The sequence below is a fragment of the Rhipicephalus microplus genome, chromosome 5 (assembly GCF_043290135.1).
Source record: "Rhipicephalus microplus isolate Deutch F79 chromosome 5, USDA_Rmic, whole genome shotgun sequence".
Taxonomy (NCBI): domain Eukaryota; kingdom Metazoa; phylum Arthropoda; class Arachnida; order Ixodida; family Ixodidae; genus Rhipicephalus; species Rhipicephalus microplus.
The window spans coordinates 151,440,200-151,457,786 of record NC_134704.1 but is presented as its reverse complement, the minus strand read 5'-3'; the positions used below and the strand labels follow the sequence as shown (position 1 = coordinate 151,457,786).

The following is a 17,587-nucleotide window of genomic DNA, read 5'->3' as shown; positions in this document are numbered from 1 at the left end:
GCGCTCGTTCTGTGACACTGCCCCCCACTTTAAGAATATTATCTCATAATATTCAAAACCACACAAACGAGCGCGAAAAGTCACCACACACTCAAAGACTGTAACATGGTCCGTCGCTCATGTCACGTCACATTCACAATAGATCGCTCAATACAATCGTACATTGTAGTTCAATTCCACAACACATGAAATATAGCCACAGGTACATGCCTACAACACTTCATCACACATTCCAAACAATACAAACGTACAAAGTTCTGTCTATACAACAATTATACAACACTATACATCACATCATCGCACAGAACACTGACTCGCTCGACATACACTTGAGACACAGGACAACAAGAACATTAACACAACATATGTCACTCAGCCCTGCCAAACACAATCTGATTCCACCTCAGCACCTATCCTGTGTGTTTCGAGCTGCGCTTGCGTCCTTTCTTGCGGTGCTCGCTCGATCTCTTCTTGTGTTTCCACGTTCTTTTTCGGCGAGCCCTTTCCAACGACGATATCTGAGGCGTCGTCTCAGCCATCGTTGTCTCTTCCGACACCGTTAACGCGTCATTACATTCGACGGGTCCTGTCTGTTTATTTACCCGCTTGATCATGCCTCTACATTTTGCCCGGCTGGCCAACTCCGTCTCCTTTACACTGTCGGTCGGTTGAGGTCGTGCCGACGTAAGTCCAGTTGCTCGGCCCGTGAACTCATTCAACACGATCATCTTCTCATTCGCTGTCTCTTGCGCCGCAGCTTCACCTTGGGCTCTAGTGAGATCCGTCACGGGATGCTCCTCCACTGTATCCCGCGGCCGCTGTGTTGGCGAGGGCTCTATCTTCGGGTCTTCTCCCAAACATTCTGGATCGCTTGGCCCTCGCGCCCCGTCAATGTTTCCGATGACAAGGTCATACAGGGGGGTCGTCATGCATAAAGCAGCAACCTTCCCGCTGAAGTACGGGGTTTCAACCTCAATTTCTGCTTCGGGAAGCAGCCGAACTGTACGGTCAATTAGGCAAACCGGTTTCGTTCTGCCTGTCAACCCACTTTCCCGTACCAAATTTCTCCGCACGATAACAGTGGAACTGCCGGTATCTCTTAACACCATAATCTTTTTGCCCGCAACTTTTCCAGGCAGCGTTGGCATTCCTTTCGAAACACCGGTTGGCTGTTTTGACATTACAGCACCCACAATAGGAATTTTCTCCCCATTCTTCAACTCTACGAATCCATCAGTGACGGCATTATTATCAGATTTCGGTGCTGCTTGCACACAGGATACCTGGTGAGTTTGACTCACTCCGTTCCGACATGCATCTGCTTTGTGCCCAGTCTGACCACACTTGAAACATTTTACAACCGTAGGGCTCGTAAAGATCGTTCGACAGTTTTTCGCGCGATGACCCACTCGGTTGCACAGAAAACATCGCGGAATGCTCTCTGGTGCACGCTTCTTTTCTTCGGGAGCCAATTTCTTCGAATCGTCGGGACACTCCTTCTTTACCTTGGCCAAATTAGTGCCACCTTGCGCTTCCAAGAATTGATCAGCCAATTCAAGCATGTCTTCAAGTGACTCAGCCTTCCTCTCTTTCAAATACAGCGACAGGCTTGGGTGGCAACTAGTAAGAAATTGTTCTCTAATTAGGAGCTCTCTAAGTTCATCGTACTCCTGCGCTGTCCCTGAAAGTTCAATCCATCTGTCGAAATAATGACAAAGTCGGGCGGCATACTGCGTAGCCGTCTCACCATCAGCTGGCTTTCCTGTCCTAAATCTGTCCCGGAATCCTTCCACGGTAAATCTAAATCGCTTCAGCAAAGCAGCTTTCACCTTTGCATAGTTGGCTGCATCGGTCGGCGTCAGCCTACCGTACACACTGAGCGCTTCACCACTCAAGCAAGTACTCAAAGCAGTTGCCCATTGATGTTCCGGCCAATTCTGGCTCTTCGCAATCGTCTCAAATCGGCGAAGGTACGCGTCAAGGTCGTCCTTCCTTTCATCAAACGCTACGAGCAGCTTGCTTGGGTTCAAGCGGAAGCCGTGATCTTCCCGTTCGCTGCTTTCAACTCTAGCTTGGACGGGAGTTTCGCTTCGCTGTTGCAAACGGAGCCGCTCGAGTTCCATCTCGTGCTGTCGCTGCCGTTCCCTTTCAGCCATCTCCGCTTCTCTTTCTTCTCTCGCCCTTTCGGCTGCCAACTTTTCTCTCTCCAGCTCCAACTTCAATTGTTGCTCTCTTTCTTCCTTCTCCCTCGCCGCTTCCAACCTCTCTCGTTCTAACTCAGCGGCTTTTTCTTCCTTGGCTCTCTCCGCTGCCTCTTTCTCCTTCTGCCTTACCCACTTCCGTAGTTCGGCGCCAGAAAGACCCATCTTCTCGCCAAGAGCAACTAACTTTTCGAGATCCATTGTGTCTCGCAAATAAAACCTTGCCGGGTGCAAAAGTATCTGCCTAGATCCGTCTATCCGAACACTCCCCTGCACTCGTTAACGAGAACACTGAACAACACACAAAATTGTTCCGATAGCACTATCGACAACTCGAGGCTCTTTCTCACTACTTTGGACACACTGTGCACCAAAAAGTCCTGTCGCGGACGCCAGATTAATTGTCACACCCAGGTCCCGTTAAACAGGGAGGCGATCGCCGGGCTAGTTCCAAGGGCCGAAGTATTGGCCCTCCGAACCGCACCACGAAAGCGTGGACAATTTAGAAGTGGTCCTTTTTGGCGCGCCAGCGGACGCCGGTTGTGGCCCAAAGAACAAGTCAGAGCCGAGAGTTGATAAACAAAACAAATGTTATATTCTCAAAAATGGCAGAGCGAAAATAATACACAAAAATGCACACTCCACAATAGTTGCATACAATATGTCACCAATCAAACCAATCAATCAGCGTACTACACAATACAATCAGCCACACTTGAAACAACGGACACGGACAACAATACGCACTACAATGCAGTCGCATGCATTGAACAACCAAGACACTTGAAGACTAGAGAGGTAGAAAACCTATTCAGTCCAAAGTTCTTGGAACCAAAGTCTAGATGATACTCTTCCGAGAATCACTCACTCAAAGTCCAGCGTTGTTGTCGTTCCGCAGCTCTCGAAGTTTCTCTTCCAGGAAACCTCCCGTCTTCAATTGGCCACTCTTCCGACTTCAACTTCTTCGCCGGAACACGTCGGCTTCACACACGCAGCTGTTGCCCCGCGTCTTCGCTCGATAGCGGTAAACACACACTCTGGCCGGTAGCTCGAGTCGTCACCCCTCAGGTGGAAATCCTCTTCATCTCCGGCTTCGTCCCTTCGGACCAAAACCTTCGCCGACTACACGGCGGAATCCCTACGCGCTCTGGCGCTCACTTCCGTCTCCTCCTGATCTCTCATCTCGGCTGCTCGGTTAAATACCTTGCGCGCGACATTCTAGACGGTTCTCCTCATTTCGTCGGCGCGATACGCAGCGAAAGCTGGGGAGAGGTGCGAGACGGTTCGAGTGCCCTCCCCGGAGGATGATTCAACTCGGTATGACCACGCCCCTTTCGTTCTGCAAAAATCGAGCGCTTGCCCGGCCGCCGCTGTGGGGTGAGGACGTTCATCGCTTCGCCGCTTACGAGAGGAGAGGCGTCGCGCGCCCGGGGAGCCCTGGATGCTTGTTTTCTTTTTTTTTTCTTTTGACCTCGCGGTGTTTCTCCCGCCCGCTGTCGCAAGAATTTGGCGGCGCGCTCATTTTTAGCGCTCGTTCTGTGACACTGAACAAAAAGACAAAGGGGGTTGTCAGCCGCCGGCATCACTGCTGCGATCCAATGCCAACTGAAGGGCGAGGGGTTCCGCCAGCCGGTTATATGGTCCATCTGCCTTGACGACGATGTCACACTGGCTTCTTCTGCGTAGTAGGGTTTCAATGTTGCGTAAGGCGGCCAAGCATGGTCGACGCAAGGTGATGAGTCAAACAAGGGACATGCGTCGATCTCAGGAGGCAGTCGCAGTCGATCCGCGCAGGCAGCAGGGCACGTTCTAAGGATTGCAGCCAGCTGAACAAAAAGACAAAGGGGGTTGTCAGCCGCCGGCATCACTGCTGCGATCCAATGCCAACCAGATCCCAGCGACAGCTCGGCGACGCAAAGCTTTCAACGTGTTATAGCAACGCCTATCTGTCAGGACACCGTTTTCGAATATAACTACCTAAAATATATTATTCATCTATGAGAGAGTGAACATATAGTTATCGATAACCATTCAGTTGGTGTGTCCAATATAACTTTCAGGTTCGAAGCAAACTTGAAACGATTAGTGATTCGATCGAATAATTTCGAATCTAATTCAAACTATACACAGCACGTATAATAAAAAAATAAGCGAATTTGTCATGACACCAACTAACCCGCACAATACTCTATTATTGGAACATAAACTTCCACATATTCTGTGGAAGTGGAACTCATGTTCAATTTCGTAGAGTGAAAGTGACAGCCTGTAAAATACGCTTATTTATTTATTTTATTTACAGTTACTGCAATCACCATTTGGGCAGTTTTAGCGGGGTGGTACACAAACTTAGTGTTGATGAAAACAATGGCAAGTACATGGACTAAAACAAAATTACATGCACATTTTGTATCGCAGATACAAAACTAAATGCAAAAAAGATACAATTATTGGTTTAAAGAATGCAAGTGTGCAAGCACGTAAGAAAGAATGTGGTGCCATTTTTTTTAAAAGTATACCGTTCAACCATGCTGATAACGATGTGAAAGAGGGGGCTGAAAGTAAATTGTGATTTAATTTATTCCGCTCGACTATGGTGCGAGGAAAGAATGAATACTTAAAACAATTATTTCGTGAAAAAAATGGGGGGATAGGTCGAATCTTTGCCTAGTAGAGTAGCTGAAGGAAAAGAAAAACTGTCTGCTATATTTACTTAATGTTGGTCCTCAATTAGTTAATGTAAAAATATCAGTCTTGCATTGCGGTAACTTAATAATAACGGTGAAAGTTGGCCTCTATTTAAAAGGTTTTTAACAGACGTCTTTTGAAAAATTATTATAAACAAAACACACCGCTCATTCTTGCATTCTTTTTTAACTTTTTAATGTTAGTGTTCGGGAAAGGGTCCCTTATTATAAAGGCGTAATCTATTATTGGCAAGACAATTGATTTGCACGCTAAAAGACGGACACAAAGTGAGGAGAACTTGAAAGCACGACGCAGAAAAAGTTTGTAAGTTGCATTTGTTGAGTGTGATCTGTGTTTGTTCCCGCAGAGATCATTTGAGATGTAAGGCCCTAAGTATTTATTTCCCGTTAGCATCCACCAAAAAATACGAATCAGTGATCCAAGAACGTTTGAGGATCTTCTGCAATGCATGCAGACATTAGTGACGTCATCCTTTCGCGAGAACAGCCAAGTGGGGAACAAACGCCTGATGAAGAGGGGCAATTTTCAACGGTACATGATGCAGAGCTTCCACGTGAGCTAATCATGTGTGATGACAAGCCCCAAGCAGAAACCTGCACCGAAACAGTTTACTTGCTATAATTCACCTTACTTTATGCCTCTAATAAAGTATACCACACTGAAATGGAGGCCCTTGTTGACAGCGGGGCTTCTGTCTCTATCATGAATAAGGGTCGAGTGGATGGTGGTCGCTTGCACGCTGGTAGAGCGTTGCGCGTGCAAGCCTTTGATGGGTCAGTGAGCACGCATAGTGAACAGAATACCCTAAACATTGAATTTCAAGGTCAAACAATTACGAGTAACATATTGGCCACTCCTGACGTCAGCTAGGATATTTTGTCGCGCCCAGACATGAAAAGGCTTCGTAATATTATCAATTGGGATGACAAACTAATGGTCGAGGACAACGTCGGTCGAGACTCCATCAGGCGTCTCCCTGAGGCTCTGACAAAACAAGGATTATTTTCGGCCCGAAGGACATTAAATTGAAGTACGCAGAACTTACATGCATAGGCAGCTACTCTCCGGCAATGAAAACTCATGTCGTTCCTTTCGAACTTAGTGACAAAAACGTTGTCCGCAGAGTCCCTTATAGACTGTCCAGAGATAAAAAGGTGTGGCTGAAAGAGGAGCTGCAAGAAATGTTGGATGCCGGTATTATCCGCCCTTCTGTTTCTCAATTTCCTTGTCCATTTACTATTGCCCCAAAAAAAGACGGAGCATTAAGACTTTGTACAGATTACTGGGCACTTAATCGCCAGAGTTGATACCATATCCAACGCCGAGAATCAACGATATTATTGACGAGACTGGTGGTTGTCATTGTTTTTCAAGAATATACCTTTGCAAGGGGTATTGTCGAATCCCGCTCACTGAAGAAACGAAAAAGTACACCACATTTATAACCCCTTTTGACTTATTTGAATACAACCACTTACCAATTAGTTGAAAAACTTCTTCGCCATGATTTCAGAAAATTATGATTGATATTCTGAAACTTTATTTGGGTTTATTCGTATATTAAAAAACAAAAAAGGAACACCGGGATCATCTTTCAAAGGTTCTTCATACTTTTAGCCTTTCGCAACTGAAGTCGATTTCTAGAAAAGTCATTTCTTTGAAGACAAAGTTGTATTTCTCGGAAGGGTGTTCAACGGACGTACTAAAAGCACAAAGCGGGAATCAGTAGAACGAATTTCTCAGCTGGCAAAACCTTATGATGTGCACTCTCTTCGTGTTTTCCTTGGCCTGGCAGGACACTTCAGAGCCTTTATCGAGGACTGCGCACTGAATACAGGATGCCTTACATGCTTAACACAAAAAGACGTACCTTTCCGATGGGATGAGGAGTGCGAAGTTGTTTATTCTGAGCTTGTAAAGCTAATATAATCTGAACCCATCGTGCAAATGCCGGACTTTTCTTTGCCTTTTGTACTGAATACGGACACATCACACTGCGCCACCGGTGCAGTTTTGTATCAGAAACCCTCAAAACAGGCCGATCCAACGAAACATTAAAAAGTGGGATATTACAGCTACACTCTGAAGCCAGCTGAAATTAATTCTTCTACTACAGGAAATGAAGCAGTGGCAGTCTTGAAAGCAGTTCAGTATTTCAGAACTTACCTTGAAGAGCTAGGTTCAAGCTATTCATGGACCATCAGGCATTGACGCAACTTTTTAACACGGCACAATTAAGAGGATGCATTGCGAGATGGGTCCACTATGTCCAGCAATTTGATTTCACCATTTCCCACCATTCTGGCCTACTTCTCACCGATGCTGATGCACTGTCTAGATTGCTTGTTCATGAGACCATGGAGCGAAAATCCAGAAATGATCGATCATATTAAGCTATGGGAAGGTACAGAAGATCTACAGTTTATTGATGGAAAGTATCATGTCCCACCACCCTGGTTCAAAAGATTCTTCAACTCTACCACGACACCTCTGAATCGGGCGGACACGATGGCTTTTGGCGCACATACTAGAAATTGCCCGTGAGCTTCAAGTGGCCAGGTATGATAACGACGTCAGTAATTATATCCTGACCTGCCATTTTTGCCAGATAAACAAAGTGAAGTACAAGCAGTCGACAGATGTCATGACGAACCCCGAAGATTCAAAGGTACCCTTTATTCTTTATTTTTTATTCAGAAATACCCTGCTTTGCCCAAAGGCGTGTAGGCGGGGGGGGGGGGGGTAACAGCTTTGAAAAAAAAAACTTGGTCACAAGACAATTGATTCCACTCTTTTACAGTATGAACAAAAAAAGTAGCATAATGGTTCGTTCCAGTCCGGTATTCTTGAATCTTAAGGTCATGATCAGACCTTCAAGACAGATAATGCGGTGGTTCAAGGTAAGTGTCTTTATTGATGCCAGTCTTCTTATGGTATATCTGAAATAACAATTTCAAACGCAATTTGCTTCTATGAATTTTTCTTTTGCGAGAGGAGAGCGCTTCCCATCCCTGCTCGTTTTTAATTTCAGTACAGCTGTCACCTCGCTTATACCGACTGAGAACGAACCTTTCCGTGCTGTTCTGTAGTTTCTCGATCAGATCAATCAAGGATTTTTGGCGTGGATCCCACACACAACATGCATATTCCAAAATCGGGCACACAAATGAAATATACGCAGTACTTTTTAGGACCGCAGGGGAGGATCTCAGATTTCGTTGAATGAAATTTAGGGCTCTGGCAGCTTTCGCAACTACAGCATGCACATGCGCATTCCATGAACAGTCGCTCGTAAGTGTTACACCCAAGTATTTATACGTTGATTGATGATCAATGACGTCACCGTTCAAAAAGTAACGTGCTTCATCCTTTCTCTTTTTTTAGTAAAAGACACGTGCACACATTTTTTCGCATTAAGTCGCGTTTTCCCCTTATCACACCATTGCACAATTCGGGTAAGGTCAGCCTGCAGTTCAATGCGATCCTGTTCATTTTTTATTTTTCTGTACACAACCAAGTCGCCAGCGAATAAACGTATTCGAGAAGTAATGCCATCAGGAATATCATTAATGTAAACTAAAAACAGCAGCGGCCCTGAAACGGACCCTTGAGGGACACCCGATGTTACTTCCACCGTAGAAGTAGTACCATTGAGAATGACACATTGTCGACGCTGTGATAGATAACAGGCTATCCAATTCAGTACTCTCTTATCAATATTTGCCCTTTTGAGTTTGCGAAGAAGCAAGGGATGGCACACGGTGTCAAACGCATTTCTGAAATCTAAGAAAACACAGTCTGTTTGACCGTTGTCGTCAACCTCGGACACTAAATCATGGTAGAACTCAATCAGCTGTGTTGTGCAAGACAGGCCCCTGTGGAAACCATGTTGATCATCAACTAATAATTTATGTTGAACTAAGTGTTTCCTTATGTCTTTATAGAAAATGTGCTCTAGTATTTTGCAAGGAATAGATGTTAATGAAGTATGTCTATAATTGTTGGCCTCTTTTTTGGAACCACCCTTGTGAATGGGAACCACGAAAGCCATTTTCCAGTCCTCAGGCAGAACCCCAGTAAAGAGAGATTTTTTGTATATTAGGTAAAGATAAAATGCTATTGGCCAGGCACAACGCTTCAACACGCGTGGGGAAATACCATCTGGACCAGGGGCCTTGGTTTCGTCTATATTTTTAAAAGGGATTCGATACCACTCACACAGAGTTCAACCGGTGGCATTAATGGCTTAGTTCCCAGAGGTGGCTCTGCCAGCATAGATAATTTCGCAAAATCCGTTTGAGGTAAAAATACGGAGTAAAAGAAATTATTAAGACAGGACGCTTTATCAATGTCGCTGGACAAGATCTGACCATTCTGGAAAATTTCGTTTACTCCGGTGGAATCAGCTCCACCATTTCTTACGTATCTCCAAAAATGCTTTGGGTTCGTTTTTATACTTTCGTTTAGTCGATTGAAGTATTGATCCTTTGCACTACGAACTTTAGATTTATATTCATGAGTTATCTCGACTAACTTGGTGTACTGATAACTACTATAGGTTCTTTTAATTGTCTTCTATACTCGTCGTCTTTTCCTTATTAATCTAAATATCACTGGTGTCACACATGGCTTCTTGCACTTTTTGCGTTTAACCGCGTTTGTACTTGGCACATACTTTTCCGTTAGTTTTATGACTTTTGCTTTAAATAGAGACCACAGTTGTAAAACATCTTGTAACCCTTGTAAGTGGTTCATCTACACTTCGCAAAGCTTCAAAAGAAGAGTGACGAACGCAAGCTTTTCTGCTTTCCATTGATGAATTCACCAGAACTATTGTGGCCAAAGCAAAAAAAAACAAGATGCGAATAGTGACATCAATCTACTAAACGATGCGTGTTTTAAGCATACCAAAAACCTGGTGTGCGATAACAGTCCTGCTTTACGTAATACGAAGCTAGCAAGATGGGCTAACGACCAAGAAATCGCTATCAAATATTCCTCTTCGTTTCACCCTGCAGCGAACGGATTAGCAGAACGGGCCATACGAGACATAAAACAGTTTTTGAAGATGTATCCGGACCTTATCGGAGGGTGGAAGTGCGGCCTTGAGGCCGCTGTAAAGCACCACAACCGATTGTTCACCGCGGGTCTAGGCTGCAGTCCTCATTTTGCTACAACCGAAATAGCACCCATACAACCGGCAGATCGTGATCTGGGCCTCCTAGAAAAACCTCAACTTACGGAAGTCGAGAAAAGCGCCAAAGGTCAAGAAATATACAAGCGGCAGATGAAGGGAAATTTTGATAAAAGGCACAACAGTGACAAACCACCCATTCAGCCAGGAGATTAGATCCTTGTATTGAAAGGAGTTACTCCTTCGAATGCCAAATATTACGGGCCGTTCCAAGTTATCAAGACCGCATCTCAGCACGGGATTCTAAAGGTCGTCTGGTACACTGCAGCCACGGGTCAAAGAGAACGTGCTTCCATTGGCAACGTCATCAAGTATTACACCAAGAGGTATAATCAAAAAAGGCGGGAAGAGAAATGTTCCGCAATAAATGCACGAAAGAGGATAAAGTCAAATGAAAGGGGACGAAAGGAAGAAGTTAGAATAAAATGGCGGATGACACCCGTCTATCATAGATTAGCTCTGTGCAATGTGTTAGTTCTTAGTAGGAACGCCACAACTTATAACTAATGACTTCAGATAAAAAAAATATTGTTAGCATCGTACCTGAAAAGTAAAAGGTTTTCTTATGAGTAATTCGCATAAAGACACTTTTGTCAAAGTTAATCAGCATTTGGCGTTTCTCGCACCAGGAGGACATTATTTCAAAACCTTAATTTAACAAAGGCTGGTCGGATGTGCTGTCAGCCTCTGAGTACCGAACACAGTCAACGGTGTAAACTTTCACTTTAACAGGAATGTGTTCTGCAATACAATAGTGTTATACAATATCAATAAGAAGCAATAAAAACAGTAGAGGACCAAAAACTGAGTCTGAAAACGCTTGAATCAACCAATACATATTTTGAGTAAGATTCGCGAAAAGACACCAATTGTTCACGTTCAGTTAAATAAAAAGAGAGCCAACCTATTAATACTTTGTTATTAGGTATTTTGTCCAATTTAAAGAGTAATTTTAGTATTTACCATATTTAGAGCATATATTCAGGTATCACAAGCTTTTAAACTTGAAACAGGACGATCACTTCATTTGAAGGTATTATATTCATTCAACCTTGAAGTTGGTCTTCGCGGCAGTGCGAGGGTTTTTTGGAAAAATGTTTACACAACAAAACATTTTTTTACTGCAGTGAAACCATCTTTACAAGAACTTGCATGCGGCTTTCATATGTCTGTTCGTTCATTTCGAATATGGTGCGTTACGAAGAACTCTACTTAAAGCCTCCTAAGACATGCCATATTTTAGGACGACACCATGTGGCGCCCCCATGTGGGAACAGTTCGACTTAACCTAGGTATCGCATCGCACGCTCCCAGGACAGCTCAACTTTTAATACTCCGAGCTTTAGAGGGCCAAGCTCTTTTTTTAAATGCGAAGCATTTCTTATCGAAATTTGGCAACTGTGAGCGTATCTATATATTCATATGCCAACGACTTTTAGCTCTCCTGGCTGTTACGGTAATGATAACGTTACGAAAATTGGTATGACATAGTATAACTGTATGACGAGCATAAGTGGCTAGTCATAGCATGAAAATCTTGACATGAATGTCAAAAATTAAATTTCATATTCTTGCTATTTTACGGTGGTTTCGTTCACATGACATGTTGCAAAACTGGTGTGGTAATACATGACTGCATGGTGAACACAAGCGACAGTCCCTAACATAACAATTATGACATGCATGTGATGTAACTTGACTACATGCTACACTCATGATGCTCTCGCAACCGTTTCGCTCGCTTCATATATGCCAAACTTGGTATTACATCACGTGAATGGATGACGAAGGTATGTGACTGGTGCAAACATGATAATCATAAGATGCGGGTTATGTAAGAACATGACTACATGCCAAACTCAAGGCGCCAATACACTTCAACGTGACCCGGCGCGCGTGTGCGACGGCTTTCGTTTTGTCGTGTCACGCCGCCGATGCCACGCTAGGCACCGATCTGCCTGTCATATACTCGCAGGCCCGCGCCGTGCTGCGTTGCTTTGACGCATGAGCGTTTGAGCGCACCCGGCGTCCCTCCGTCACGAAGAGAAGCAGACGCGGTCCTGTCTGGTTAACGCGGTCGGTGCGAATCGCAGCATGTCACATTTCGCGCCGGTTGCCGCCAGGCCGCGCCGACGGACCCTGGTCGCGCCGGTCGCGCCTGGCTTCAGACCATAGAGTACTCGCGTTTTGCTAGCGTAGCGTTGCTGCACCCATCGTGCGCGTGCGTCAACGTTACGTAGGAGTATATTGGGCCCTTCATGATGCACTTGCGGCCGTTTCGCTAGCTTCGCATAAATCAAATTTGGTATTACGAGACGTGAATGGACGACGAAGGTATGTGACTGGTGCAAGCATTAAAATCATGTGATGCATTTCATGTAACAACATGACTACATGCACACTCATGATGCACTCGGGGCCGCTTCGCTAGCTCCACATATACCAAATTTGGTATTGCATGACGCAAACGGACGACAAAGGTAAATGACGCGTCCAAACATAATAATTATGACATGCGTGTCATGTAAGAACATGAAAACATACCACACTCATGATGCGCTCGCAGCTGTTTCGCTATATTCACATGTACTGAATTTGGTATGACGTGATGTGAATAGAAGACGAAGGCGAGTGACACGTCCAAACATGATAATCATAATATGCGTGTCGTGTAAAATTTTACAACATGCTGCGCTCATAGCGTGCTCATGGCCGTTCCACAAGTTTCACACATAGCAAATTTGGTATTACGTGACGTGAATGGGCGACGAATTTAAATTACACGTACAAATTGATAATTATGAGATGCATGTCATGTAAAGCATGACAACATGCTTCGCTGATAGTGCACTCACGGCCGTTTTGCTAGCTCAACACATACCAAGGTTGGTACTACGTGATGTAATTAGACGACGAAGGCAAATTACACGTCCAAACATGATAATCCCGGCATGCGTGTCATGTAAACTTGACTATATGCTACGCTAATAACATGCTCTCGGCCGTTTCGCTAGCTCCCCATACACCTAATTTGGTATCAGGTGACGGGAATAGCATGATGATGAAGAAATGACATGTCCAAAGCATGATAAACACGACATTGAAGTCATGTACGGCATAATTTATATCCGCCTAAGAAAGCTGTGCTAATTTTAAAGTGACATATGAACCTTCCTCATTCGTGTTTTGCATATAATCTATTCCCACTTTCCGTGGGATCTGCCAATTTTCTTTAGTGCGAAGCATTTCGTTGCGTACTGCAAGGACTTTTGTCGTCGGTCCGTCCATCCATTTATCTATCCATCCAGCCAGCCACTAACGTCTGGTTGCTCTCATGATCACCCCCTTAACTGGTACACCAAATGGGAGAATACGATGGTTTGAAGAATACGACGTGCTGGTCATGACATGAACAATGCCACAATCTCGTCGCGTACGTCAGCAAACACTTTCCGAAATAGAGTAGCACATACCCCGGGCCGGGTATGTGCCACTATTATGCGGGTATAAGCCACAGGTGATGAACATTTGATATCTACTCCAGAACGACGACAACACATGTCGGTAATTTTTACGCTTGAGCGGTAAGAAAAAGCTGACATCAGCAGTGTTAACCAGAAGAATGCAAAGAATGGATGTAAGTGTACCAGCATGAATCGAAACCTAGCTTTCTGCGTGGCACTAAAGTATTCTACCACATAGACACACCAGGTCTCAGAAATACTTTGCAAATAGACCATAACGTCGTAAAATGACAATTCTGGTTGCAGTACTGGATATCAAATTTTATAAATGTATATGTACTCCTATGATACAGCCGTCATGTCGGCTTAAAGTCAATTATACTTAGGCGCAATTTGCTGAGACTGACTTGCGTATCAGTGTTGAGGGCTACAATCCCTGTGAGCCTCAGTGGAAACACCAGTGCTTCACATCAGCTTACCGCTTCTCGTATTGCTATTATTCATCTTGCTGTGTGCATTAATATGCAACTGCAAACATTTTGTAATACAAAGCATATACACGGGTGTTCAACGTATGTTTGTGTGTATTTGAACCAATATTGAGCGCCGCTTTATAACGCCTCGCTCAAAAAAAAAAAAAAAAAAAACGCCAGGCCTGCGCGGAAGGCGCAGCACAGTCGCAGCGAAAGCTAGAAGAGCGGCCTTTCAGAACCTCTTCTAAACACTCACTGGGTATATAAATGCTGCAAGCACATTTGCTTGGTACCCATTATAGCATTATTCATAAAAATTTTTGGGTAGTAGGATGACATTCGTTATGAAGTTTTTCGTCATTCTTCTGAGAAGCGTGGTGTCCGCTGAACACTTGCAAGGAATTTTGTGGCAATTGTTCATGCAGTGGCTGACGACGATGAGAAGTTATGCCTGAAGTGGGTAAGCACCACAGTTAATAATGGAACAACAAACGTTTGTAATGGGTTGGGGCACCGGACGACCCACTCGTTACGCTATTTGCATTGTGCGACGACTTGGTCGTTCTTTCGCTCTTTTAAAGCGCTTCACAAGTCGTATAAACGCGATTGCTTTCCCGACGTCAAGCCTGCCTATAAGGCTAGTTTGCCAACAAGTCCCAAGCAGCGGCATGGCTCAGTGGTAGAATACTCGGCTGGCAACCAGTGGACCTGTGTTCGCGCCCAATGTGTCATTGTTACTAGGTTCTTTTTTTATTTCATGCGACAGTAGTTACGGACACCGGCGGCGGACAACTACGGTGCTGCGAAAGACCCGAGTTGTGATCCCATAGCAGCTTTCGCTGTAAAAATAAAACTCACTCGCCTTGCATGCGCGTGCTTCGTATAACACTGATTCCCAAGGTACGTGGAGTCTGCCAAATTTTTGTTGTGTGCGGTCCTTGCCAGCACGTAACGGGGACACCGGCCGAGTGTGTGCTCCATATTGCACCCTCCTCCGCCCACGAGGACAACGTGAGCTAAAGTCGCTTGGGAATAGGCACTGTATGAAAGCAAAATTAGGATATGAATTAGTTTGGAACGTACTAAGGGTCATAGCTGCATAGCTCGTGAGCTGTTTGTGTGCCGTGGAAAATATTCCCTTTTTCAAATGCAAGCGTGTCAATAATTTGTTAAAACTTAAGTGTCTCGGAACTCTTGGACTCGAACGGTGACAACAATTCTCCTTTCACGTGGAAAGTACGCGCACCTTGGAGTGGACGGTGTCGTTGAAGTTGGTGACTGAGTCCAGATTTTGGCCTAAGTATATGAAAACTAGGTGGTCGCATAGAGAGTTTATACCCTTTTCTTAAGAACGTTATGTGCCTCATTCACTATGGAGCCCGAGGCAAAGGCCCTGACCTTCGATCTAGAGTCCGTGTGGATTTGCGTCCTGCTGTCATGAAAGAGTGTCAAAGCAGTAGCAACCTGCTCCGCATTAAAATAGCTGGCCACGGTGATATATCGCGACAAGATTATGTGATCTCTATAGCAATTAGCCACAACGGCAAAGTGAAACGAATATCTAAATTTCGTCGCATCTACGTAGAAAATTGAATGGGGATCATCCGTGATCTTTTTCGGGATCACAATGCCCTTGCTCAACGTGTTCTCTTATTGTGTGGCGGGTGCATATTGTGAGGGATCAGCACAACAAAAATGTATTTCCTTTGCTCCTTTGTAACTGCTTCTCACCTTTACTAACGCGCGACTAGGACTTAGAAAGGCTGAGATTTTATTGAATTGAGCTAATTTCGCAACAAACCTGCGAGGAGACCAGGCAAAAAAGCCGCTCTGAGCAGCTTGAGGGGAACCTAACCACCTCACTCACTGAGCGGTTACAGTGGTTGAACGCATGCCTTATATAATGCATGAACAAAACAGCAAAAACAGTTAACGAACAAAGATTCTTACTCCTACCAAAAAGCACCATGGTCGAACAAGCTGGCCCGATTCCTCCGTTTTGACAGCTTTGTCCAGCGCATTGCACATGCCTAATTGATATAGGTGGGCTGTGCTAGCAGTGATGAAAATACCAAGCACTATTTGATACTTTAGTGATGTAGGGTGTTCAGACTTGTTTTCTCGAAGTTCTGGCAATTTATACATGGCCACCAAGTAGACTATTTGGCTCATGAGGAAGGCTTGGGTAACAATAAAAAAGTTGCTTTATTTAAAAAGCCTTCTCTTCAAAAGACGCCTTACTGATGAATCTATTTGCTATTTTTGTCTTCTCGGTAATTGTTCCCGTCTAACGCAAGCCTATTGGGTCTATTGGATTCAACAACTGTGCCCAACACGCGCATGAACTCTACCACAGAAATTATGTTTCTGTCACATGTGGTTAGCCTGATATCGACATCCGCAAGAGGTGTCCAGCTTTTGGGCTTGCGACCTCGTCTTATCGGTGACAACGATGTGTTTTACATACCTTATCTCTTTAAAACGCAGGTGCAACCGAAGAAAGGTCCAACAGCCGGAGGCACCATCCTGAAGATTCGCGGCAAGAACTTCGCTTCCATTAGCTATAATCCAGATAAAAGTATGAATGTCACTGTTGGCGGTCAGCTTTGCGATTATATTGCGTGGTCGGAGAATCGGTGAGTCTACCTAATCGGCGTTTGTTAAGAAAAAGTGCAGTTCGACGAAAGGAGATTCGTTAATTCACGTCCACGATCTCGTGACGTGTGACTTGATTATCATTTTATTTATGGTGAAGATATTGCCCCAGTATGGAACTTCGATACTCACGATGATGGGGCTATGGCGTAACGCTGCTGTGCATGAGGGGGCGAGCTATATTCCCCGGCATAGTTGCTCAACTTCAAATGAAGCGAAATGCAAGAACGCTAATTTGCTTAAGCTTACGTCCCGTCAAAACTATCACGTGTTCTAAGTTACTCTAGAGCTCAGCTACGACGTTCCTTATAATTATTTGTTTGCTAAGAGCGAATATCTTAGAGCTCGAGGTAAAAGTGCAGGTGTCTGCGAACCCCCCCCCCCCCCCCCCTCCGCCGTTGCTTACCAGGCGGGCTCACCTACTGAAAGGGTCCGCGCAGCCACCACGGTTTGCCCGCCGCGCAAGCCAAGTACGAGTGACGACAGGCCTGTCGAAAGTGCCACAACCAGCGTTGCACGTCAATCCTGGTGCTCGAATTCGGACATTCTTGCATGGCCAGTGACAAGCTTTCGTTCACTTGTACTTTGTTTAAGCTCAGAAAAGATTAGCAGGAAGGCCACGTATAGTCTGTAAGATCAATCAGCTTCACTGTTCCGAAGCTTTCCACGGTTACTGTAATTTTTTTTCTTTTTTTACTTACCTCACGAAAGCCCGTGAAAGTAGCACTGGGTTTATTTTATTGAGATTTTGCAAATATGACATATAGCTATAAGCGAAACGAAAATCGGCCCGGCAGCGGTGCCACCAGCGTTCTCCGTTGACTGTTATCAGTGATGGCGTTCGTATCGTCGTACACAAGCATGCACGCCATTGGCTGCGTTGTGAGTGAC

The 17,587-nt window shown here is 44.8% G+C and overlaps 1 protein-coding gene across 3 annotated transcripts in view; it reads left to right on the top strand.

The window, feature by feature from the left end:
- The window catches only part of LOC119173675 (hepatocyte growth factor receptor-like), a 181,491-nt gene that overhangs the window by 77,039 nt on the left and 86,865 nt on the right, over positions 1–17,587 (top strand). For all 3 annotated transcript variants that reach the window (XM_075896063.1, XM_075896064.1, XM_075896065.1), the window contains exon 6: positions 16,529–16,677. In XM_075896063.1, coding sequence (XP_075752178.1) covers positions 16,529–16,677 — 149 coding nt within the window. The remainder of the gene's footprint in view (positions 1–16,528; positions 16,678–17,587) is intronic.